A 25,000-nucleotide genomic window follows, 5' to 3' on the forward strand; every position below is an offset into this window, starting at 1 on the left:
GAGAGAGAGAGAGAGAGAGAGAGAGAGAGAGAGAGAGAGAGAGAGAGAGAGAGAGAGAGACCCAAACTTACCTTGCATTCCTCACACTCACTCTGGATCAATAAAATAACAAAAATCTATAGTAAAGGTGCACATAACTAAAAAGTAACGAGAAATATTTAAATCCACAAAACATATCGTAATTAAGCAGAGATACGGACAGAATTGACCTAAAATAACATGCTTCTCTTAAACTCTCCCCTTTCCTTTCCCTCGTGATAGGTAGTGTAGTTAGGTAGTGTAAGTTACGTGGCACCTTAACGTATGCGTGTGTGTGTGAAATTATGGTGATGTAAAGCTATGAAGTTGAGCTGTAATACTATTTTAACACTTTTTTTTATCATTATTATTATTCTCTCTCCTTTTCTTTCTCTCTTAATAGGTAGCGTAAGTTACGTGGCGGACTGATGCACGTGTGAGTGAGCGAAACTATAGTGATGTGAATGCGAGTAAGATGATCATGTCACCTGCCCTTGTTATGCATGTCATTAGTGCCTCTAAGATTCGCGTTTTACATACTGATTGTCTACACGCAAGGTCAAACGCGTCTCTAATACCAAGGTGTGAGTTGCATCGCGGCGTTGAAAGTATTGGAGTTTGGTTTGTTTAGTTATTTGCTGTATATTAACTGAACTCTTCGTCTGCTTCTGTATTTTCTCCTTCCTATGACGTGAACTCTTACAATGCAGAGGTTTCAAGACGCTTATCTTCCAGTTTGGGTTGGCCTTTTTATTTATTTATTTATTTATTTTATTTTATTTTTTTTTTTTTGGGTAGGGGATCGGTACTCATTGGGCTCTCTCTCTCTCTCTCTCTCTCTCTCTCTCTCTCTCTCTCTCTCTCTCTCTCTCTCTCTCTCTCTCTCTCTCTCTCCCCCCCCGTTTTTTTTATTTGTTCATTTATTTGTTAAGTTTTAGGCACATAGGAGGAAGAAGAGGAGGAAGAAGAGCAAAAAAGGCTGGAGAGAGAGAGAGAGAGAGAGAGAGAGAGAGAGAGAGAGAGAGAGAGAGAGAGAGAGAGAGAGAGAGAGAGAGAGAGAGAGAGAGAGAGAGAGAGAGAGAGAGAGAGAGAGAGGAAAAAAAGTCCCGTTAATTTTCTCTTCCGTAAAAGAAAGAAGAAAAATACTCTAAAGGAGAGCTAGTTGAGGTTTGGGAGTGCCTTGAAACTGCTACACAAGGTTACTTCGTCTCGCCACAGTGTGAGAAGCACGGTTCGGAGCGTTGCCAGGTCAAGCATTTGTGTGGTGGTGGTGGTGGTGGTGGTGGTGGTTTTGTCCGTGTTTTGCTTTGTTAAATTGTATGTGAGTAATATTTTTTCTCATTATTTTTGGTATGGTTTATTTATTGTTTATTTATTTAGTTATGTATTTATTTAGTTATTTTTATGCCTGTCACTGGTAGGTCTCTGTCTCTCTCTGCCTGTGCCTCTCTTTCTCTCTCCCCTTCTAATTCATTGTCTGTTACTGCTAAGTTGCATTTTTTTCTATTATTGCTAAGCGTTTATATTTCGTCCATTTTTATTGAGAAGTTCTATTTTTCCAGCATTAGTAGTAACTTCCCAGTCTTTCATTTTCACTCTCCTTGCCTCTCGGTACCCCTTCAGTGTCCCAGCAGCAGCACAGGGACGTCTGACTGGGACACGGGAGTCACTAAGGAATCCCTACACTTCACTAATAATCGAGGTAAAAAGATGAGCATGATTTAACCCTTCCACTTATATTTGGTACATCTTTCACTAATCACTACCCACTCTGAAACATTTCTTCTTGATTTACAGCCACCTCTAAACACTAAACTGGCTATAAATTCCGAAAAAGCTATTCTCCTAACCTATTTTCGTACTTGTAAACGCTCATAAAGATTTCATACATTGTTCTTGGTGTCGTGAATTGCTGAATATTGCAGGGTTAGGGTTAAGTTCTAATCCAGGTACCCTGCAGGCGTGGCGATCAAGAAATAGGAACATAGAATAAGGGGAGCTACAAGAAGCCATCAGGCCTACACGTGGCAGTCCCTGTATGAAACACGCTTACCTATTTCCACCTATCATTGCCATCCATAACTTCGTCTAATGTTTTAAAGTTCCTTAATGACTCGGCACAACCGTTCATTCCATTCATCTACAATTCTTTCCTCTCTCTTTTATAATTCCAACTTTTTTCAAGCTTTTATTGCAAGGATGATTTTTTTTTTTTCTGTCGTGGATGTTTACTTTAATTGTTTATCTAGTACGTGATGTCTTGTGTCGTGAGAGTATGCGTTGGTAGGAACTTGCTATCAGGAGGTGGCCATTGTCTTAGAGAGTATCAGAATTAGTACAAGATGGTGTTAGACGGAGTTCGGATCTTGAAACGCTTATATATCTACATTGTATTGATTCTCTTGTACACGTGCAATATATCAAGTGTCCTGAATTTTTGGGTTGGTAGGAACGTGTCTTTATCGTGGAGAAAGAGCAGTAAGAGTACCAGTGTTATTCTAAGTAAAACAGGGCTCATCTTGAAACGCTTATATATTGACTTGTCTTGATCCTCTACTTATATGCAATGGCTTAAGTGTTCTCTGAGTTGGTGGGAACGCGTCTGTCATGAAGAAGCAACAGTCCTAGAGTTATATTAAGGGAGCACCACTGGTAGGCGGAGTAAAACAGACCTGTTATCTTGAAACGCTTATATATTGACTTGTCTTGATCCTCTACTTATGTGCAATGACTCGAGTGTCATCTGAGTTGGTGAGAACTCGTCTATCATGAAGAAGCAACAGTCCTAGTTATGTGAAAAGAATACCAGATTTCATATGAGCTGGATCAGACAGAGCTTTCATAATAACTATTTATAAATGTCACAGATGTTATTTCAGGTACCCACGTGTGTTGTTCTCATATATAATGCAGAATCCTTTGTTAACCCATCATTAGAATCTTGTAAACACCCTTGCAAACCTCAGTAACTTCATAAAGCCTGTTAGAATTCAAGATACGCTGAAATATTTACAAATAAGCGCTCAGAATACTGTTGAACATCGATGGTCTAACTAAATGTGGAGAGAGAAACCCAGGAAGCGTGTGGCATTTCTCACTCTCTCTCTCTCTCTCTCTCTCTCTCTCTCTCTCTCTCTCTCTCTCTCTCCCGGCTTGCTTCCTGTGTCCAGTGACAAGGGAAGGTCTTGGCGGATACGTGAAAGAGAAAGAGGAAAAAAAAAAGATAGGAGGAGAAAAAAAAAAGATGAAGGTAAAGAGAGAGAGAGCCCAAGAGCGTGTCAGTATCTTGTAATTATCTGATTATGTTTTGTCTTATTCTTCGCTTCTTGTATCTGATACCTCCCACTTCTTGTTTCTATTTCTAACCAGTTTAGGATAGTTGCTTTATTTTTCCCGGCTTTTGAATGGAGCTGTGTGTGTGTGTGTGTGTGTGTGTGTGTGTGTGTGTAAGCATTTTATTTTTATTTCTATATGATGAAGTCGAATTCTTTTTTCATCCCGACTTCCTTTAAAAAGAAAGTTGTTTTTTTTTTTTAAATATGTGAATACTACTGTTTACATACATCCTTTGTGTGTGTGTGTGTGTGTGTGTGTGTGTGTGTGTGCGGGTGTGTGTGTGTGTGTGTGCATAAGCTTAGCGCTTTGCAAAGTAGGCCGCTTCTTTTGACTTTTCATATATTTTCAAACAGGTTGTAAGTGGGTGGCGGAGAGCACAGATGTTGGGTGTGGCGGGCAGGACTAGTTCGGGAGGCGGAGGAAGACGAGGCGGTGGCTGCGGTGGTGGTAGCGATAACGAGAAGCTTACTGTTGAAGTCTGTAAGCTTTTTCTCACATGCATATAAGAATTAAATCCTCGCTAATGCTTATAATGGGTAGCAATTTAGCACGTCTTCTAGTACAGCAGCAGGTGGGATGACTGATGCTTCAATTTCTACGCTAAGTGTAGAGCGAGACTGTGAGGGAAGGAACTGGGAGTGACTAGGCGGCTAGCTGACTGACTGACTGGAAGTGGTGATGGTGGTAGTAGACAAGTAGCAGCATAAGCACGCCACCACCAGTCCACGACCACCGCCGGCAACACCTCCAGTTTCCCGTCCGAGCCCAAGATGTAGAACCGGGGGAAGTGGGCCGCTGCTGGCTGGGAAAAGAACGAGTAGTGAAATAGAGACGTGGGGAAGGAAAATAGCGAGGAATGGAGTAACAGAGGCGTGGGTAAGAAGAGGGAAGGATGGAATAGAGACGTGGGGAATGAAAAGTGAGGGGTGGAATAGAAGAGTAAGGACGGAATAGAGGCGTGGGTAAGAAAAGCAGCGAAAGATGGAGTAAGAGAGACATGGGTAAGTAAAACAGCGAGGAATACAGTAGAAGAGACGTTTAAGAGAAAAGATGGGTGAAGTAAAGGAGAGGAGATAGAAAAAGGGAAAGATTGGGTGAAATAAATAGAAAGATGGGGTGAAAAGAATGGGATGACGTACGAGAAGAAATTGTTTGGGCTTTACCACACGGCTAATTTTTGTTGTAAGGCTAATTCACAAGAGACGTGTTTATCATGAAACTATTTTTAAACCCTGAAACAGACAAAAAAAAAAAAAAAAAAAATCTAAAGCCGGTGGGTAAGGAAAACAGCAAGAGACATAAGGAAGACTAATTCTTAAACACTGGAGCAGACTGAAGCTTAAGCATAGTGTTCCTGAAGCTACTGGATGGGGAGTATTACAAGGGATAGAAGAATGAAGAAGCTTAGTTGACAGGAGACGGTCCCTATTCTTAAACACTTTTTTTTTTCTTTGTCTCTCTCCAAGTTAAAAACCTACTGAGATAATTAGTCGGGTTGTAATGAGTGTCTTCCCTATTTGACGATGCAGAAACGTTACTACACTACCACCACGTCCATGAAAACACCCTTGATAATAACAACACATAGCCTGCTAAATATACTAGTTATGCCGAGAAATTTTTAACGAATACATACTACCTAAAACTATTACGAATACATAATAGTTACGACCTAAAACTCTTACTAGCTACTACAGAAACATTACGAAAACGTACTAGATATAACCTAGACCGTTTTCAAATACACACTAGCTACGAACTGAAACTATTGCAAATACATCATTCCAACCCACTTTTCGTCACCCCAGCTATCCTCGTAGTGGTGAACCGTACACTCACCACGTCTGCGCTGTGGGATGGTGGTGAGCAGGCGCGTGTGTGTGTGGTGATGGATGGCGTACATGATGGAGAGTGATGGCAGCTATGTAGGCCGGCGCGGCGTAACTTTGGGCGGTTTTTTGGGCGTGTTTTTTGGGGGGCTGGATACGTGCTGGCGTCTGTTCCTCCCTGCCGGAGAGAGAGAGAGAGAGAGAGAGAGAGAGAGAGAGAGAGAGAGAGAGAGAGAGAGAATTTGTTTACTGTTTTGTTGTGATGAGCTCTAGATTGTTTAAGGGAAATGGCATGTGTTTTCTCTCTCTCTCTCTCTCTCTCTCTCTCTCTCTCTCTCTGAAAAGTAAGGAGAAATCAAGACGAAAGTTGACGGGAAAAGAAGAAAAGGCATAATTTTGACAGATTTAGCTCTCTCGTGGCTGTAATAATTTTTGTGTGTTATTCCGTATGGTGTTAAAGGATCCTTGTTGTAACCATCTCCAGAATTGTGACAAGATCTTTGAACACCAATGACTTAACCTTTTCAATGCGATACGAAACACTACCATCAAAAAGTAATGTGTGAAATCTTTATAAGCATCTACAAGAGAAAAGAGGATTAAAAAGAATAGATTTTTTTTTCAATTTCTTCCTAGTTTAAAGATTGGAGGTGGCTGTAGAATAAGTGAAGATGTCTCAGAATGGTTGGTATTTGAGGAAAGGTGTACCCGATACTAGTCAAATGGTTCAGGAGCATGTACAACTGTCGGTACAATAACTAAAAACATACTTGATAGCCCAAAAATTTCACTTATAGGCATGTTAAACTATTACTAAAAATCACGAAAATCCATTAATTTAAGGGGCTTGTTAAACTATCACTAGAGTAGTTTAAAAACGCACTTGAAAAAACAATATATTCCACTTGTAGGCATGTTAAACTATTACTAAATATGAAAATCCCCTTGAAAACCCATTAACATAAGGAGCGTGTAAAACCGTTACTAGAATCATTAAAAACACAATTGAAAGCCTAGTAAATTTTGCTTTAGCATGCTAAACTATACGAAATCAGTAACCAAAACTTCCACATGAGTATGGTAAACTATCACAAGAGCACTTGAGCATGCTAAACTATGACTTCAATCACAAAAATACTCTTGAAAACTCGACAACTTTCAGGAGTCATGAAAACCCAAGAACTTCATTAGATCATACTAAAGCTGCAGCTAGAATCACAAGAACACTGAAAACTAACTCCCAGTGAAGAATGTTAAAATACTGAAACCTGCTAAACTACTAAAAAAAAATAATAAAATAAAAAAAAATAAAAATAAATACTGGTGAAAACATCCTTGAAGACCCAGTAATTTCCATCAGAGACTGTTAAGAAGTCGAGGCAAAACTAGTACCGCGATGAAACTTCAAAAACACAGCCAGCCAGCCAAACCCGTATTCAGAAACGCTTTGCTTTCTCACCACGACTACTTTCAAAGGCCACGGAGATGATAAGGCGTTCTCCAGAGTGTTTCTCCTGTTAGTAATGTAGAAATCTTGTTAAGCTGCCACTAAAACCATTAAAAACATTCTTGCAAACCTGTGTCACTTCAACTACATTACTGGAGCCTTTGGAAAGTAGTGGAGGCGTGGCGCAGGAGTTTCGGAATGAGTAAGTCGCCGCGTGTTAGTGTGTGATGAATAGGAGTGCGAGAGGCTGGCAGGGAATATTACTACTGCATCGGAGCGAGTGAACCAGTCAGGCTGCGATGCTCGGGGCATTTTATTACTTTTACCTTATTTAGAGCGGCACATGTCGGGTATCTGAGGTTTTTTATCTCTCTCTTCTCTCTCTATCTCTTTCTCGTAAGACCTGTTACTGCGCTCGCTCGCCACATGTTCCAGAAAAGTTAGATGTTGGTTTTTGATGTGTTTCCGGCATTGGAACACACACACACACACACACACACACCGTTTTCCTGACAGAGTAGTTATTATTATTGCTATTACTTATTTACTTTTTTTTTTCCTCTCGCAACCTTGCAAATGTTGACCAAAAGTTCTGGACATTCTTGACGTAAGAAGTGGATTGGGCTCGCATAATTGGTCTGTGTGTGTCAGCCAACCTGTCTCCTCGTGTTCCAGGCACCAATCCATGGCCGGTGTGGAGAATACTGCGTTATCACTGCCTCTGTATGATGTATTCCACTCATAAACGAAAACTATAAGGGACGAAGTGAGTGGGCGTGGAACCCCTCTTTCCCTCCCTATTCTTGTACATCTGCTGTAATGAAAGGCAAGTAGTATCAGCTGACCTCTTGTAACCTTTTCAGTGTGATATGCAACGATTTGCACCATTAAAGACTGTATTATTTCAGTCTTTCACCAGATTTGTCAGCGAGTTACAGCTGTTACTTGTTTGCGAGGACGAAACTATTTACTTATTTTATTTTTATTCATTTATTTAGTTTTTTTTTTAGATTTAGTTTTTTAGATTTGTCTATATATATATATATATATATATATATATATATATATATATATATATATATATATATATATATATATATATATATATATATATATATATATATATATATATGTTTTTTTTTTTTTTTTGTGTATGTGTGTCGCAAACCATTAGTTTCCAAGGTTAAGGGTGTTTTAGGAGGTAAAAAATCTTCACTGCTTTCTCTTGCCTCCTCTTCCATCAATGCTCAGTCCCTCTTTATGCTCCCTTCAGCCCCTGTACCTGCACTTCCTCTTGCATGGTTAACACTACTACTCATGAAATCCACTGCTTTGTGCCTCTCCACTTGGCCTTTCACAAACCATCTTCTTACTCTTACTGACATTTACCTGAAGCTTGCTGAAGCCACCCTCACTCCAATGTGGCATCTCGCTGCCAGCATCACTGTGTCACCCACAATCAGGGATGTGTTACATACCATTCAACCTTCAATACCTTATATTCTGGCTCTTATAAATGTTGTGCATCCAATATATGGGATGTATAAGAGGGATGCAGATGAAAAAGGCGACTAAAATAGGACAGGAGACTGAGAGGGATGGAGTTTATTTCCTGTTTACTTGGCTGCTGAATGTCAATAAGTTTGTACAGTGTCTGCAAGTCAAATTCCACTCTGTTACATGATCTGTTGTTTCCAGGACAAAAGTAGCAGACCAGATGAAGAGATGCAAGTGAGGCAGTGGAGTATGTGGACAGGAACAAAAACAAGGTGTTTCCAGTGCTGCTGAGGGAGTTTGTAAGGAAATGGATATTGTTAACACACCATTGAGATAATCTTCCCACACCAGGTGAGTAAAATCTTGAAGTATACAAAACATTTATTTCATATGCATACATGGAACATATTTGTTACAGGCTCAGCAGGGAGGCGTCATCCTTGCTTAAGTGAACCATAAATCTTCCAAAGCTTTCAGTCACTGTCTGCTCTTAACAATAGCAGAAGGCACATTTATTATTGAGCTTGCTGAATTGTATACATTCCCACACTATTAAAGAAAGTCTATACAGTACTTTAAGGCACAGATCTGTTACCTGAAATAATAAACTGAAATGAAAAATCTTGTCATTTCATCACAGTAGGGTGTTATCCTTGATGGGACACTGAGTCATGTAGTGATTAATGCTTTGTAGTGGTTGTCTTCAAATGACAGTGCAAACTGACACTCATAAACCAAGTGGTAGGATCTGCCAGTGCTTAACTACTGTGATGTATATTTTAACCAAGTGCTTTAGATGCACTGATGGTTACTTCATTAATAGTTCAGTCAATGTAGACCTTTAGAGTGGGGTGCAAGTAATTAGTCACTTTTCATCAGCTATGATAATTAACTATATTAAGGATGTGACACCATTCACAGTGAAGAATTTCCAACCTGTGTCCAGTTAGTAATTGTATGCTGATGGTACTTCAGAAACTTCTGTTTGCCTTTAGATAAAGGTTTGCAAGATCTCAGCCTGCCCCTTACATGTCATGAAATGGAGCAGTCTTTTTTTTTTTTTTTTCAGCATAAATAATATTTTTTGTAAATTCAGTTGTAACAAAATTTCTGGAGACACTTTCAGTTTGTTTATAATAGAGGGGACATGGCCCAGCCACACACAAGATTGGAAGAGCACTGCATCTGTAATGTGCATATTTTGTGGAAATGCAGTTGTAAGGAACAGAATGAAGGGTCTGTTCCTGCAACAAGATGGCTGTCCACCTTTAAGGGCTATGTTAGCTTGGTAGACAAACTGTGTTCATTTTAATTATTAACTGTATAATATTGTGCCAAGAAGATGCTGCGATGTGATTGGTGGGTGTGTTGGCAGGGGTGTGTGCAGGTTGGCAGACACACACTCCCTCTCCCCACTGAGGCAGCGTCAGACACACTCATCCTCAGAGTGATGACAACATTCTCAACATGTCACATATGAAAACAAACATTCCAGAGGGAGATTAGTATACAACATAACCTAATAAATAAGAGGCTAGGTCTAATGCAGTATGTACAGGCCAGCTTCTGAAACGTACAACCAGTATAAACGTCTTTCACGGTGTGGTTCGCCAAGTCTCGCGGTAATATAATATAATTACAAAATTACATTATACAAAAATATAAAAGTGTGAAAAGTCTTGAGCGATGGAGTGTTTTGTTGAGACGTTGAATATCGATACACGAGTGAGAACTATGTTACACGGCATTATAAAACAAGCATTATACTTGCATGTATCAGTTCAACCTCACTAAGTAGTTTAAGGAGGTAAGGGAGTCCCTAATGTCCACAATTACAGCACAGCGCTGCAAAAAAAGAGAGTGAGGACAGACAGTGAGGCAGAGGAGAGCTAATTAGAAGAAATACTGGGAAATGTTCTTTTGTAGAAAATACCAAGTAACCTTGTTTACTGATGTGGACTTAACCCACCCAGAGCTGCTGTCTTCCTCTTACCATGGCTGAAATGCTCAAGTGAAGGACAGTCATGGATGCAAAGGGAAAAGTCTTGAACATTTTAAAAGAAAACTGTCACTGGTAAAAAAGATGCTGTTTAAGCCATGATGAGACAGAGGGCAGCGTTGAATGGATGAAGCACAACAAACACATTGTATCCTAAACAAAAACAACAACAGAGGTGCAGGGTTCATGAACGGCAGTAGCAGCAGTGTTCTGCCATCACAGACCCTGACCCCTCCATCATCTTCCTCAGGGAGGCGTGGTGAGCGAACGTCATCATGACAGATGACAGGCGCCCCTGAATGTCCCAGATGCATCTCTTGGGTTCTGCCCTGATTGTCAACAAGTGTGAGTATTGTTGAAAACAATAATGTCCTATTTACAAATACTTTATATCCCTTTCATGTGACTTAACATATAATGACCCTCCCTTCCCCATACTTCACTTACTTTGTCTACAGCAATTGTTTTACTGATCCTAGTGAGTAATGGCCCTCCCTCCCCTTAATTTAGTTAATCAGCCTACACCAATTTTTTTAAAAGTCCTAATAACTATTGCATATTCAATGGAGCTGCAGTAATGCACTGCATCCCGGCTCTTTGTGCCTCAGCCTGTGAGTGCACTGTTGCAGTGATGGCCAGCCATTGTGGCCATACCAAGCATAGCAATAAAGGTTCCACCACTGCTAACTCTCTGCCACCGTGGTAACCTTTCTTAGGTTTGGCCGAGTGATGGGTGACAACAGCCTGCTGATGGGCGGAATGGGGTGGCCTTGTGTGTCATATCCTGGTGGTGTGACACAACCTTGTTGTGATGGTGTGTGGCAACCCTTCCTTCTGGTGGTGGTGTCAGGAGAATGTGTGGCAAGGCTTTCCAGTGGTGGTGAGTGCTGCAACCCTCCTGGTGGTGGCAAGTCTCATAATGGTAGTGGTGAGTGTGAGGTAACTTTGCTTCAGATGGTGAGAAGTCTCCTGATTACTTTGAGTGAAGTGTGGCAGCCTTCCTGGGATTATTACACAGGCAAGGCAACCAACTACCCTTCCTTTGATGTGTAGTAATCTACACATTACTGCTACAAATTACTGCTGGTCTGTCATGCTCTTATTGGTGGTGGAATACGTGTTGTAACCCTCACAGTGGTGGTAGTGGTCAGAGCCTCACCCTGGAGACTTCAGGGTGTTGTGGCGCATGGCCCAGTGTGGCGAGGACAAGTCACTAGTAATTGTAAGGGCCGTACTGGGAGCCGTAGTGGTAGGGGCCGGGGTAGCCATAGCCGTAGGAGGGGTACTGCTGCTTCTGTGGGTACACTGTGGGTGGAGGGAGGGAAGGTAGGAATTAGTATAGAGTGGTGGAGATTATAAGGATGAGGTTTAGTGGTGTGGTGTGTTGTGATTTTTACCTGATGAGTCCAAAGAATGTGAGGCTTTATGTAATAATTCTGTATATAAAAGATTAGGTGTAATTCTAAATGAAGGTATGTTTCATTAGTGTATCTTAAAGGAGGGCAAAGTGTAAGTGTGTTTAACTATTGAGTGATATAAGGAATGTTGCTTTCTGTGATTATTTCTTGTTTTGTTAGTATGGAACATTAATTTCTATAAGGTTATGTTCCTGTTTTGTTAGTATGATATTACTCCTAAACATTGATGCTTTCTGGGTCATACACTTGATGCAATAGTTTAAATTTTAGTTTTAGATTTTTTTTTTTTTTCTCTGGAGAGAGTGTTAGTCATGTTGGTGCAGCAATGTCAAAAAGTCAAATAATCAGGACCCAGGCATTCTGTACAAGACTGCTGGATGCTTTCAATGCTAGGATAGTATGTCGTTTAATTGATAGGCAGACCAAAATTAGCTGGGATACATTTTGTTGTTTAACTAATAGCCAGACTTAAATTGGATATAAAGAGCTGGGATATGTTGTTTAATTGATAGGCAGGCTCATATTAGATACATAAAGGGTTGGGATATTTTATGTTTAATTGATGTGGTGGCCAAAATTAGATATACAAGTCTTTCAAGATTCCAATTTTGCAACAATGAAAGCATGCTGTATTTTTACTGTTGTTTCATGGATTAGTAATAATTCCTTCAGGCTCTTGTGTATAAGTTAAGTTGCATTGGCATGTCAAGTTGCTACAAGAGTAAGTCAGGCTCTTAAGACAAACCTTCTGGCAAGTCTTTTGTGAACATACTAACTTACAATACTTCAGATCCTGGGAAAAAAAAAGTAATAGTAGGTAGTGATATTCTCTGTAGTGATGTATGGGCACTGCAAAGCATATTGATGTCACCAGTACATTAATATAAGATGGAAAACAAGAAATTCCAAGATAAACTTATAAACTGAAACTATAAACTGATTGTTTAAAGATGGAAAACAAGAAATTCCAAGATAAACTATAAACTGAAACTATAAACTGATTTTTAAAAGTTTGCTATGAGCATCAAAAGTCTCCCATATTTATGACCATATAAGCCCTTTTTCTGTTCACTATTGTGAACACAAAGTTGCAAGACAGACTAGAAATTGGCACTTTTTTTTTAAAGAATGCTAAGGTCTCATATAAAAAGCTGATGGTGAGCCATGAAAACCTCAACACATATAACCAACCATACAAATATCCTTTTTCTACTGACTATTGTACATTTCAGTGTCCACACATCACAAAATACAAATAGAATAATAACTGGAGTGGTGTAAGCAAGTGTGACCAGGGGAGACAAAGACCCAAGGTGTTGGATTCCTCTTGTGGCAACCCTCTCAGTGTCCTTGTAATGGCAGGTTAATAAGTTAGGGATTTTAGTCAGGCCATGGTGGATGTCTGTTGTGTGTGAAGGGAAACCTAAAGTGTAGTGGATGTGTGGTGATTATAATTTGTGTGTGTGTGTGACTATTAGTGAATGTTGATGATGTACTGATGGTCTTTGGAATAGTAAGTGTGACAGCAGAGGGAGAATAAATGAAGAAGAGATTTTTTTGAGTGAATGTTGGTACTTTATTAGTAGTAAATCTGGCAAAGGACAGTCTTTAAGATAATGTGTTGGACAGCAGTAGAAGAGAATGAAGGAAGTGAAGGAGTATTAGAGGACAGCAAGTGTGTTTATAGTGAAATATGTGGTTTGAATTTGTTAATGAGTTGGGTAGAGTAAAGTGATGGTCTTTGGGGTAACAAGTGTGTGTGACATTAGGTGAGAACAGAGGAAGTGAAGGAGTATTAGAGGACAGCAAGTATGTTTTATACACTGCGACAACATATGGTCTGAAATTACATTCTGTATTCATTTTAGCAATACTGTGCCTTCAAAAAAGACTCGGGAACAGATCAGTGTTGTAGCATGAGGCCGGCCACCGTACTCTGCATGGGTGAACTGGCCAGGCATGGGAGGGTAACACTGCCCTGCCCAACAAGATACTGACTGGCTGGAGGCTCTTTGATATTCTCCCTTTATTATCAGACGTAGTAGTGATTGCTTGGACGATATGATCATCAAAAGCAATAGAAAGTTTATCATGCATTTATCAACACAGTTTTCAGACAGATAAGAGGCAGAGCTCATATATAAGGCATAGTTGGCATTCAGACCAATATTAGCCTCTCTGTCTTTCTATTAATTTTTAAATACTCAGTTATGATGGCACAATATAAACATGTGAATATATGGTGTGACTTAAATGTGCTATACCAATACTTAGGTTAAACCTGTTTCTTTGTTTTAACCTGTTTCTTTGTATGATTGTATTGCTCATACACTCAACATCACATCTGGCAATAGAGTACAGGTGTAGATAATGATGAAATGAGAGCTTCCCACAAATCAACATCTGGGCCAGAGTAGTGTCGCCCTCCATGCACGCCCGGGTTACTCCTACACATGGGCTATAACATTAAAATCTTGACGAATGAAGACTTATAGTTTGCAATAGAAGGAAGACAATACAAACTGGAGTTACTATAGTGTGGAAGAAAGGTTAGTGGCAGGTTGGTGTTACTACTATGTGGAAGACAGGTTGGTGTTACTACTATGTGGAGGAGAGAGAGGTTACTGTTGGGTTGGGGTCAGGGACAGTATGATGGTGTGTGTTAAGTCAGAGGTGCATCACAGTTACAGATGGTGGGGTGAGGGACAGTATGGTGGTGTGTGTTAAGTCAGACGTGCATCACAGTCACAGCTGGTGGGGTGACGGACAGTATGGTGGTGTTAAGTCAGAGGTGCGTCACAATCAGTCACAGCTGGTGTGGTCAGCGAACAGTATAGTTGTGTGTTGGTCATCACATTCTGTTAATAAGGCACTGAACACTACAGTACAGCCTGGTGTCAGATACTGTGAAGATGCATTGGTTGTGTGGATTGTCTTTGTGATGCACTCAAGTCACAAACCACATGTCTGTGTGCAAGTTAATTGATCACTGTGACCAACAGGCTGCAAGACACATCCCTTCACGGCACGGTTATACAAAAAGCACCATACACACACAACAACAGTACAGTGCTACATGTGCTACAAAATGGCATACACATAGCCTAACTATCCCATATTTACAATACTGCTGAGGAGAGAATTAGTTTTTAATCACAGCATTTTAATATTTACAGAACAGAGTGAAGGAGGGAGGGAGGTTAGTGCCAAGAGGAGGAGCAGACAAGAGGCTTTGGAGAGAGAGACGTTAGCCTGGCTGGGCGTTGTCAGGTTAAGTGAGGCTGTGGCGGCATTACCAGGCATGAGGTAGGCCATGTTCTTAGCATCCTCACGCTCCCGCTCGCTCCGCAGACACACGGAGGCGCCGGAGAACAGCAGGGCAGAGATGAGTGTCCAGCCCACCCCGATCCAGGCGATGAAATAGGACCAGTCGTACATGACCTTGGTGTTTTCACTCAGCAGCTGCAACACCACAGCACCAAGCATTAGCCAGGAGGCCCCACACTGTACCAATGGTGTAGGGGGGGCCTTGCTGGCAGCCTTGGGTTAGAGCCACAGCCAAGCCCTTCCATCTTCCCTCCTGCTGTGCGGTGCTGCGCTACACTGCTCTATGTACAGCTGTAGTGAGGGGAGGTCCTGGTGCAGTGTGGGTAGGGCATGCAGGGTTAGTCAGCTTGGTGTTAACAGTAATGGTGGAGAGCTGAGAAAAATATATCCTCACTCTTTGCCTTCTGGTGGTGGTTGTAATGCTTATTCAGTTTCTTACTTCACTTCTTACATTCTTATTAAGCTTGCACAAAATTATTAAACTTACGATTCTCCACCATCCACAGCACAAGAGTGAAGTTAATTTTTTTTCAAGTGCCAACAGCAGCTATTGAGAGGAAGTATTAATGGAGAAGCTGGAGGATGAGAGGAAGTGATATAGAAGGAATACCTGGCATGATGTATTGCATCTGCTTAGCCTGTTCTCGCTGCTGCTCGCCTTGCATGCACTGTGAAGCCGCGAGGAACAGACAGAAGGCCAAGAGCGCCATGCCAGTGCCGATCCAGGAGAGCATGTAAGACCAGTCGTATTGGATGGTGGTGGCGTTCTGCAAGATCTACCGGGAGAGAGCACGCAGGTCAAGGGACCCAGACAGAAGCAGACTACAGGGGGACACGGCTCTCGAGACCAGAAGACAAGACAAGACAAACGGTGAAGACGGTTATGGATGGAATACTTCAGAAGACCGAACGACAGCAAACAAAAGGTGAAGATAATTACAAATGAACCACTTCAGGGAGTTAGAAAGAAGAGGTACAGTTGGCTCAAGAAATCTGTTACACCCCATGGCAAGGTGGATATCTGGCATTAACCATACAAACGAGCAGGATTATCTCCAAGGTTGGGGTAACAGGGATGGGGAGGCTGCTGGCAATGCATCCCTGTCACCTTAACCTTGGGTATTCCCTGCTGTGTGTGTGGATGTGCCAAATACGCCATCAGCTTGCTGGGATGTGTATCATGATTCTTGAAGCCAACTGTATGTGGGTTGCATTTGAAATATTGATCAAGTTAGAGTGAGGAGATATGCAGAGAGGATTTACATGTGGTATTCATGTACAGATAGATCTTGTTTTGTGGTGAATGGGCATTAGTCATGCATCTAGTACTACTACTAAACATCACTGAGGGTCCCTCCTTTTAACTGTCTACTCTGCCATAAGTCAAACTTGTTAGCACAGAGCCTCACTTAAAAGTGTAAATGTATGGCAGATTTTCTCTTAACACTTCCAAGGAAAGAAAATATTAATTATATACATTTATTTATCTTGCATGTGGATATCAAGGGTGTGAAGGATGTTATCAAATGACTGGAGGATAGAGCAAGGTGTGTGTGTGTGGAAAAGAAATAATGTATAAGATAAATTTTCTCAGTACAGCTTCTATTATACTGTGAGTTTTTTCCACAGCAGAACCAAGACAACAGAATGAGATGTAGATGTAATGTTTAGTTCAGTACATGTCACTATTATTTCATTTGATGTATCTGTGTGTTTGCAGATACACTAAACTCATGTAATAGCTTTGGTGGCTCGGAAGAACATCAAGACAGCTGCAGACAATTTATTCTAGCAGCAAGGACCCTCAGTGATGACAGGGGACTACAAAAGGGGCACTCATGAATAAGAGAGTCTATCTTAATGTGTGTAGTAGAGAGTGCCTCTGAAGATTAATAACAACATACCAGAAATAAAGTAGTTGTAGGGACAGATCAACACCACATAACATTTACCTTTGAAGATGACAAGAACTGAGGAAAGAAGGAATAAATGAAACAAAACATCATAACATTAAAGAAAAATATAAAAGGGGAGAGAAGAACCACCATCACACAGGAACCAGGACACTCCCTTGGGACAAAAACATGCTATGCCACAAGTGCTGCTGTGGCGGTGATAAATTCACACTGCGGTTCTGCTCACCTGGTGTTGTGTGGTGCTAGGAATGGCTACAAGGATTACTCAATGGTAAATGAATACAAGAATATCAAATGGTGGGTTAATGGTATAAAAAAACAAGGATTACTTAATGCTGAATAAATAAAGAATATGAAATGGGTGTGAGTTAGTGCAGATTCAGGCACTTTTCTTAGGTTTTCCATCTATTGCTGACTTTTACAACTTACTTCTTGAATGTGTGTAGAGATTATTACTAAAGTAGTAATGTCAAGGAATCCATATTGACTAAAATGTGCTTGAATGTGTATCATCAATTTAACCTACATTTTTACATAAGTGCTTGAATGCATATACAATTTAAACTATATTTTTATATTTAGCAAACAACAACAATAAGTCTACTACATCAGGAGTTTGTCATGTGCCTTTTTGATTTAATGAAAACAATTACACAAATTACAGTGTGTTTTTAAACTTTAAGCAGCTTAATTACAGGAAACAGAACTATAAATTATAAAAATGATAATGGAAATTTAGAGATTCGTAGTCAAATACAGGAAATTATATATATATATATATATATATATATATATATATATATATATATATATATATATATATATATATATATATATATATATATATATATATATATATATATATGAAGTGTCAGGCACATACAAAAACTTCTTACAGGTAGTAGACTTATATAGTGATATAATATTTGAAACTCATGAACTAAAAGACCTGTTAAAACACAAATATGAATGACTAAATATTTAAATTTTTTTAAATACGAGGTGTCAGATATGCAAATTCCTGAGGGCTACAGAACAAAACCACCATAAATAAAGTAAAGCTACTCACTAACTAACATCGAAAAATGAAGAGCTGTCTGAGTAAAACTACACAGATACAAATATGAATGACTAACTCGGTTCATGAATTAAAAAACTGCAATGTATGAGCTGTCACACTTGAGTAAAAAAAACTCTGAAGGTGAACTGAACAGAGGCAGCATCATATGAAGGGTGCTAATGAGACATGTATCCTTCATTACCTCATCCCAAGAAGCCTTCCAGGGGTCAGTCTTCAGCTTCTCCTCCTCATAGTACTCCACGCCATGCCACAGACCCATACCGCCAGCAGAGAACAGACCTGCAATGTCACAACTGTTACTGCAATTTCCCTCATTGTTACATGGATAGTTTGCTGCTTGAAATATATGACTGCTCTTCTGATCTTGCTAACTGGATGCCTCCCCTCCTCTTGTGACCTCACTGCACAAGACTTTCTACTTTCTCTCACTCCTATCCTGTCCACCTCCTTAATACAAGAGTTAACCAGTATTCTCTAAAATATCAACCTTTCTCTGGTAGACTCTGCAACTCCCAGCCTATTTCTGTATTTCCTGCTTCAAGACTTATCCTCCAATTTTTTACTATCTTTTTTTTTACCTTTCTTTAGGGATTGGAAACGCAGTGGGCCTGTTATTTTCCTCCTTTTGTTTCTTTCATTCCTTTTTTTTTTTTCTTGGCCAATGTTCCTCTTACATAAAATCAGTTTATAATGGTAACTGTGTGAGGTTCAGGTGACCATGTTGCAGATCAAGAAGTCCCCTGGTATCTATTCTTCTATGTTCATCTCATCCTATTCCCTTCACACACATCCGGTATCTGTTCTTCTATCTTCCTCCTCCTCCCTTCCCTTCACATCTGGTATAATGTTCTGTCTCTCATTCCTTCCTTTCACATCTGGTATCTGTTATCTTGATCCCTTCCCTTCATATCTGGTATCTGTCCTTCATTCTTCTCATCCCTTCCCTTCACATCTAATATCTGTCCTTCATTCTTCTCATCCCTTCCCTTCACATTTAGTATCTGTCCTTCATTCTTCTCATCCCTTCCCTTCCCTTCACATTTAGTATCTGTTCTGTCACTCTCATCCCTTTCCTTGGTATCTGTCTTCATGTCACTCTTATCCCTCTACATCTGTACTACAACACTCACAGGCAAGGAGCATCAAGATGGCAGTGGAGGCAATGTTCCCAGGAGAACGGCGCCAGCAGCCAGCCACGCCAGTCCAGAAGGCCACAAACACAAAGAAAAATGACACAATGAAGAGGGCAATCATGGAGCGAGCCATATCTGTGGAAGAAAAATGAGGGTGAGAACAGATAGACACAGTAAGCTTAGGGTGAGGGTGAGACAGTGTGGCAATGTTTAGAATGCCTGGGAATAGATACAGTAAGATTTTTGGGTGAGGGTAGGATAGTGTCGCAGTGTTTGGAAGGCCAGGGAATAGATACAGTTAAGCTTTGGTGAGAGTAAAATAGTGTGGCAAGGTTTGGAATGCCAGAGAATAGCACAAGAAATGTTTTTTAGGTGGAATGTAATAGCAATGAGAGCAAAGAAGATTGAGAGAGAGGATAACAAAGATGCAACAAGCTTTTGGTGAGAGTGGAACTGCAGCAATGTTTGGAATGCCAGAGAATAGCATCAGTAAATATTTTTGGGTGGAATGTATAGGAAATGAGATCAAAGAGAAAAGCTACAGGGAAGAGGACAAGGAGAAAATAAGATGAACAGTATTTTAAGATGCCACAGTAAAAAACATTCGAATGATGCACTAAAATTAGGATATAAGAAAAGGAAAAAAATAATATAGGAAATGTCTAGAACAAGTATTAGAAAGGAGGAAGTGATTAGTAGAAAAAAAAATTAAGAGAAAGAGGGAAGTAGCAGAGAAAAAGTGGAAAAATGAAAGAATGGAAGTGAAGGAAGTTTAAAACCAGGATATTAGAAAGGGAAAAGATGGTATATGTACAGAAAATATCTTGAACAATAATATATAAGGAGGAAGGGATAAGTAGTACAAACAAGACGAATAACACAAGGCAAACAGAGCTGAGTAAAAGTAGGCAAGAAGGAAAATGGAAGAGGAAATGAAAGGAAGTAATGAACAGGAGAGGATGTGATGAAAGAAGAAAGATAAACTGTGCATGGGAGGAAACAATGACCATGCGCGCACGTGTGTGTGTGTGTGTGTGTGTGTAAATATAGATAGTGATATGCAAGAGAAAAATCAAACAGGAATTACTGTGAAGCTTAAAAACAGTAATGACCTTCGAGATAAAAAAAAATAAATAAAAAAAATATAAAAAATGATATAAAAAAATATAAAAAATGATAAAAAAATAAATATATGTAAGTGAGTAAGCAGTAAATAGGCAATAGATTAATATGATAGAAGCAAGTAAGACTCATACAGGAAATAATAATTAACATGATTAGCTATGGAAATAACATTATTAGTATGCATATGTTGTAGAATCACACTAGAGATGCCTTGAACACACACACACACACACACACACAAAAAAAACTATAGGTATAAAAAATAAATAAAAACCAAGGCTGAAAATGGAAACTGGTGCGATCTGACAAGGAAACAATAAGAGACTTGAGAAACTGAACAGAATCACCCAATGGATAACGAGAGAACAGACAATACGAGTTTAACAATAAGCGAACATGACCAACACACAAAATAAAATAGAACATTCCAAGGCTGCTATTTGTATATAACTTTTCCTCGCGTGCTTTCAATGACGAGTGCAATAGGCTTTTTTTTTTTTTTTTTTTTTTTATGTACACTGTCCTATTTATTCTGTGGCCGTTCCTTTCCAACACAGCGAACGGGAAGAAAGTTTGCATGAACACACACACACACACACACACACACACGCACACAAAGGAGGTAGCGGTATCATGTTTTCCTGTAGAACTGTTGAAAAGACGAAAAATAATGTGTCTAGAAGTGTGTGGGTAATTATGGATGCGAAAAAAATAAATAATGTCTGGCAGTGATAGCACAAAAAAAGATACGTTGAAAATATAGTTGATATAATTGAAAAAAAAAAAAAAAATGTCTAGCGTGAAAGCATAAGAAGGGATACGTGTTGATAAACCTCGAAAAATAATGTCCAGTAGTGAAAGCAAGGAAAAAAAAAGGGGGGGGAGGGGAGGTTTAAGAGACCTTAATACAAAAATAAATGTCGAATTCTGTAAATAATCATGAGAGAGAGAGAGAGAGAGTTGAAAGCATTAAAAAAAAGGGAAGGGGGACGGATTTTCTTACAAAACTATTTTTAAAGAGACTACAGTACAAACATGCGTCTAAAACTCTCTTTCTCCACACAAAACTACAAGCACCTAATAACACACACACCCTTCACTCCAAAAAATTTAAAATCATGGCGACTCCTACACCAGCCTCGGAGTCCCCATCTGGGGAGGGGACCATAAATGTCCCCAGGTCGGACTGCCTTTCCGTCGACGACCCTAAGTGTCTTGACACCCCCCTCAACTTTTTCTTCATTAACTTCTGCAACATTCGCGGTCTAAGATCTAATTTTCAATCTGTAGAACACCACCTCTCCTCTTCTAAACCTCATCTTCTTTTCCTCACTGAAACTCAGGTGTCTGAGGCAACTGACAGTAGCCCCTTTTCTGTTCCCTCCTTTTTTTTTTTTTTTTTTTTTTTTTTTTTTTTATGTAGGAAGGATACTGGCCAAGGGCAACAAAAATCTAATAAAAAAAATGCCCACTGAAATGCCAGTCCCTAAAAGGGTCAAAGCAGTGGTCAAAAATTGGTGGATAAGTGTCTTGAAACCTCCCTCTTGAAGGAATTCAAGTCATAGGAAGGTGGAAATACAGAAGCAGGCAAGGAGTTCCAGAGTTTACCAGAGAAAGGGATGAATGATTGAGAATACTGGTTAACTCTTGCGTTAGAGAGGTGGACAGAATAGGAGTGAGAGAAAGAAGAAAGTCTTGTGCAGCGAGGCCGCGGAAGGAGGGGAGGCATGCAGTTAGCAAGATCAGAAGAGCAGTTAGCATGAAAATAGCGGTAGAAGACAGCTAGAGATGCAACATTGCGGCGGTGAGAGAGAGGCTGAAGACAGTCAGTTAGAGGAGAGGAGTTGATGAGACGAAAAGCTTTTGATTCCACCCTGTCTAGAACAGCAGTATGAGTGGAACCCCCCCAGACATGTGAAGCATACTCCATACATGGACGGATAAGGCCCTTGTACAGAGTTAGCAGCTGCGGGGGTGAGAAAAACTGGCGGAGACGTCTCAGAACACCTAACTTCATGGAAGCTGTTTTAGCTAGAGATGAGATGTGAAGTTTCCAGTTCAGATTATAAGTAAAGGACAGACCGAGGATGTTCAGTGTAGAAGAGGGGGATAGTTGAGTGTCATTGAAGAAGAGGGGATAGTTGTCTGGAAGATTGTGTCGAGTTGATAGATGGAGGAATTGAGTTTTTGAGGCATTGAACAATACCAAGTTTGCTCTGCCCCAATCAGAAATTTTAGAAAGATCAGAAGTCAGGCGTTCTGTGGCTTCCCTGCGTGATATGTTTACCTCCTGAAGGGTTGGACGTCTATGAAAAGACGTGGAAAAGTGCAGGGTGGTATCATCAGCATAGGAGTGGATAGGACAAGAAGTTTGTTTTAGAAGATCATTAATGAATAATAAGAAGAGAGTGGGTGACAGGACAGAACCCTGAGGAACACCACTGTTAATAGATTTAGGAGAAGAACAGTGACCGTCTACCACAGCAGCAATAGAACGGTCAGAAAGGAAACTTGAGATGAAGTTACAGAGAGAAGGATAGAAACCGTAGGAGGGTAGTTTGGAAATCAAAGCTTTGTGCCAGACTCTATCAAAGGCTTTTGATATGTCCAAGGCAACAGCAAAAGTTTCACCAAAGTCTCTAAAAGAGGATGACCAAGACTCAGTAAGGAAAGCCAGAAGATCACCAGTCGAGCGGCCTTGACGGAACCCATACTGGCGATCAGATAGAAGGTTGTGAAGTGATAGATGTTTAAGAATCTTCCTGTTGAGGATAGATTCAAAAACTTTAGATAAGCAGGAAATTAAAGCAATAGGACGGTAGTTTGAGGGATTAGAGCGGTCACCCTTTTTAGGAACAGGTTGAATGTAGGCAAACTTCCAGCAAGAAGGAAAGGTAGATGTTGACAGACAGAGCTGAAAGAGTTTGACTAGGCAAGGTGCAAGCACGGAGGCACAGTTTCGGAGAACAATAGGAGGGACCCCATCAGGTCCATAAGCCTTCTGAGGGTTTAGGCCAGCGAGGGCATGGAAAACATCATTACGAAGAATTTTAATACGAGGCATGAAGTAGTCAGAGGGTGGAGGAGAGGGAGGAACAAGCCCAGAATCTCTATCCTCATTTTCGATCCAAAGCTGGATGCTGCGTTTATGTGCGCAATGACTTAACCTGCTCTTGTGCCCACGCTCTTGAATCTTCCGAGTTTTCCACCATCTGGCTACGACTACAGAGTCATTCTCATACTAAATTTATCTGTGCTGTATACCTCTCTCCTAACTCCTCTGACTATAAGAAATTCTTTGACTACTTAACTTCCAAAGTGGAGCACATTCTGACCCTCTTCCCTTTTGCAGAGATCTCCATTCTTGGAGACTTCAATGTTCACCACCAGCTTTGGCTTTCCTCTCCCTTCACTGACCATCCTGGTGAACTAGCCTACAACTTTGCTATCCTCCATGACCTTGAGCAATTGGTGCAACACCCTACTCGTATTCCTGACCGTCTTGGAGATACGCCCAACATTCTTGATCTTTTCCTGACCTCTAATCCTTCTGCTTATGCTGTCACCCTTTCTTCTCCGTTGGGCTCCTCCGATCACAATCTCATATCTTTATCTTGTCCTATCACTCCAATCCCTCCTCAGGATCCCCCTAAGCGAAGGTGCCTCTGGCGTTTTGCCTCTGCTAGTTGGGGGGACCTGAGGCGGTATTTTGCTGATTTTCCTTGGAATGACTACTGCTTCCGTGTCAGAGACCCGTCTTTGTGTGCTGAGCGCATAACAGAGGTGATAGTGTCTGGCATGGAGGCGTACATTCCTCACTCTTTTTCTCGTCCTAAACCTTCTAAACCTTGGTTTAACACAGCTTGTTCTCGTGCTATACATGATAGAGAGGTGGCCCACAAAAGGTACTTAAGCCTTCCTTCACCAGAATCTCATGCACTTTATATTTCTGCCCGGAACCATGCCAAGTCTGTTCTCCAACTAGCCAAAAACTCCTTCATTAACAGAAAATGTCAAAACCTTTCAAGATCTAACTCCCCTCGTGATTTCTGGCATCTAGCCAAAAATATCTCCAATAACTTTGCTTCTTCTTCTTTCCCTCCTTTACTTCAACCAGATGGCACCACTGCTATCACATCTATTTCTAAAGCTGAACTCTTTGCTCAAACCTTTGCTAAAAACTCTACCTTGGACGATTCTGGGCTTGTTCCTCCCTCTCCTCCACCCTCTGACTACTTCATGCCTCGTATTAAAATTCTTCGTAATGATGTTTTCCATGCCCTCGCTGGCCTAAACCCTCAGAAGGCTTATGGACCTGATGGGGTCCCTCCTATTGTTCTCCGAAACTGTGCCTCCGTGCTTGCACCTTGCCTAGTCAAACTCTTTCAGCTCTGTCTGTCAACATCTACCTTTCCTTCTTGCTGGAAGTTTGCCTACATTCAACCTGTTCCTAAAAAGGGTGACCGCTCTAATCCCTCAAACTACCGTCCTATTGCTTTAATTTCCTGCTTATCTAAAGTTTTTGAATCTATCCTCAACAGGAAGATTCTTAAACATCTATCACTTCACAACCTTCTATCTGATCGCCAGTATGGGTTCCGTCAAGGCCGCTCTACTGGTGATCTTCTGGCTTTCCTTACTGAGTCTTGGTCATCCTCTTTTAGAGACTTTGGTGAAACTTTTGCTGTTGCCTTGGACATATCAAAAGCCTTTGATAGAGTCTGGCACAAAGCTTTGATTTCCAAACTACCCTCCTACGGTTTCTATCCTTCTCTCTGTAACTTCATCTCAAGTTTCCTTTCTGACCGTTCTATTGCTGCTGTGGTAGACGGTCACTGTTCTTCTCCTAAATCTATTAACAGTGGTGTTCCTCA

The 25,000-nt window shown here is 40.5% G+C and overlaps 1 protein-coding gene and 2 long non-coding RNA genes across 4 annotated transcripts in view; 2 read left to right on the forward strand and 1 right to left on the reverse strand.

Moving 5' to 3' along the window:
- The window catches only part of LOC135092267 (uncharacterized), a 22,836-nt gene extending 7,946 nt beyond the window's left edge, over positions 1 to 14,890 (forward strand). Inside the window, exons 2-4 of the long non-coding RNA XR_010262808.1 lie at positions 7,306 to 7,456; positions 8,329 to 8,478; positions 14,721 to 14,890. This is a non-coding gene — a long non-coding RNA (uncharacterized LOC135092267). The remainder of the gene's footprint in view (positions 1 to 7,305; positions 7,457 to 8,328; positions 8,479 to 14,720) is intronic.
- Positions 8,497 to 25,000, reverse strand: part of LOC135092266 (uncharacterized) — a 53,155-nt gene continuing 36,651 nt past the window's right edge. Inside the window, exons 4-7 of one of the 2 annotated variants that reach the window (XM_063990700.1) lie at positions 18,999 to 19,136; positions 18,050 to 18,147; positions 14,841 to 15,006; positions 8,497 to 11,431 (exon numbers count right to left, since the gene is read on the reverse strand). In XM_063990700.1, the coding sequence (XP_063846770.1) occupies positions 11,340 to 11,431; positions 14,841 to 15,006; positions 18,050 to 18,147; positions 18,999 to 19,136 (494 nt within the window). In that variant the 3' untranslated portion in view covers positions 8,497 to 11,339. Of the gene's footprint in view, positions 11,432 to 14,840; positions 15,007 to 15,481; positions 15,648 to 18,049; positions 18,148 to 18,998; positions 19,137 to 25,000 lie in introns of both variants that reach the window. The other variant, XM_063990699.1, reaches the window with a different exon arrangement.
- On the forward strand, positions 15,074 to 16,772 carry LOC135092268 (uncharacterized). The gene is made up of 3 exons (XR_010262809.1): positions 15,074 to 15,208; positions 15,378 to 15,797; positions 16,592 to 16,772. It is a non-coding gene; the product is annotated as an uncharacterized LOC135092268 (long non-coding RNA).

The sequence above is a fragment of the Scylla paramamosain genome, chromosome 39 (genome assembly GCF_035594125.1).
Source record: "Scylla paramamosain isolate STU-SP2022 chromosome 39, ASM3559412v1, whole genome shotgun sequence".
NCBI classification, from domain to species: Eukaryota; Metazoa; Arthropoda; class Malacostraca; order Decapoda; family Portunidae; genus Scylla; species Scylla paramamosain.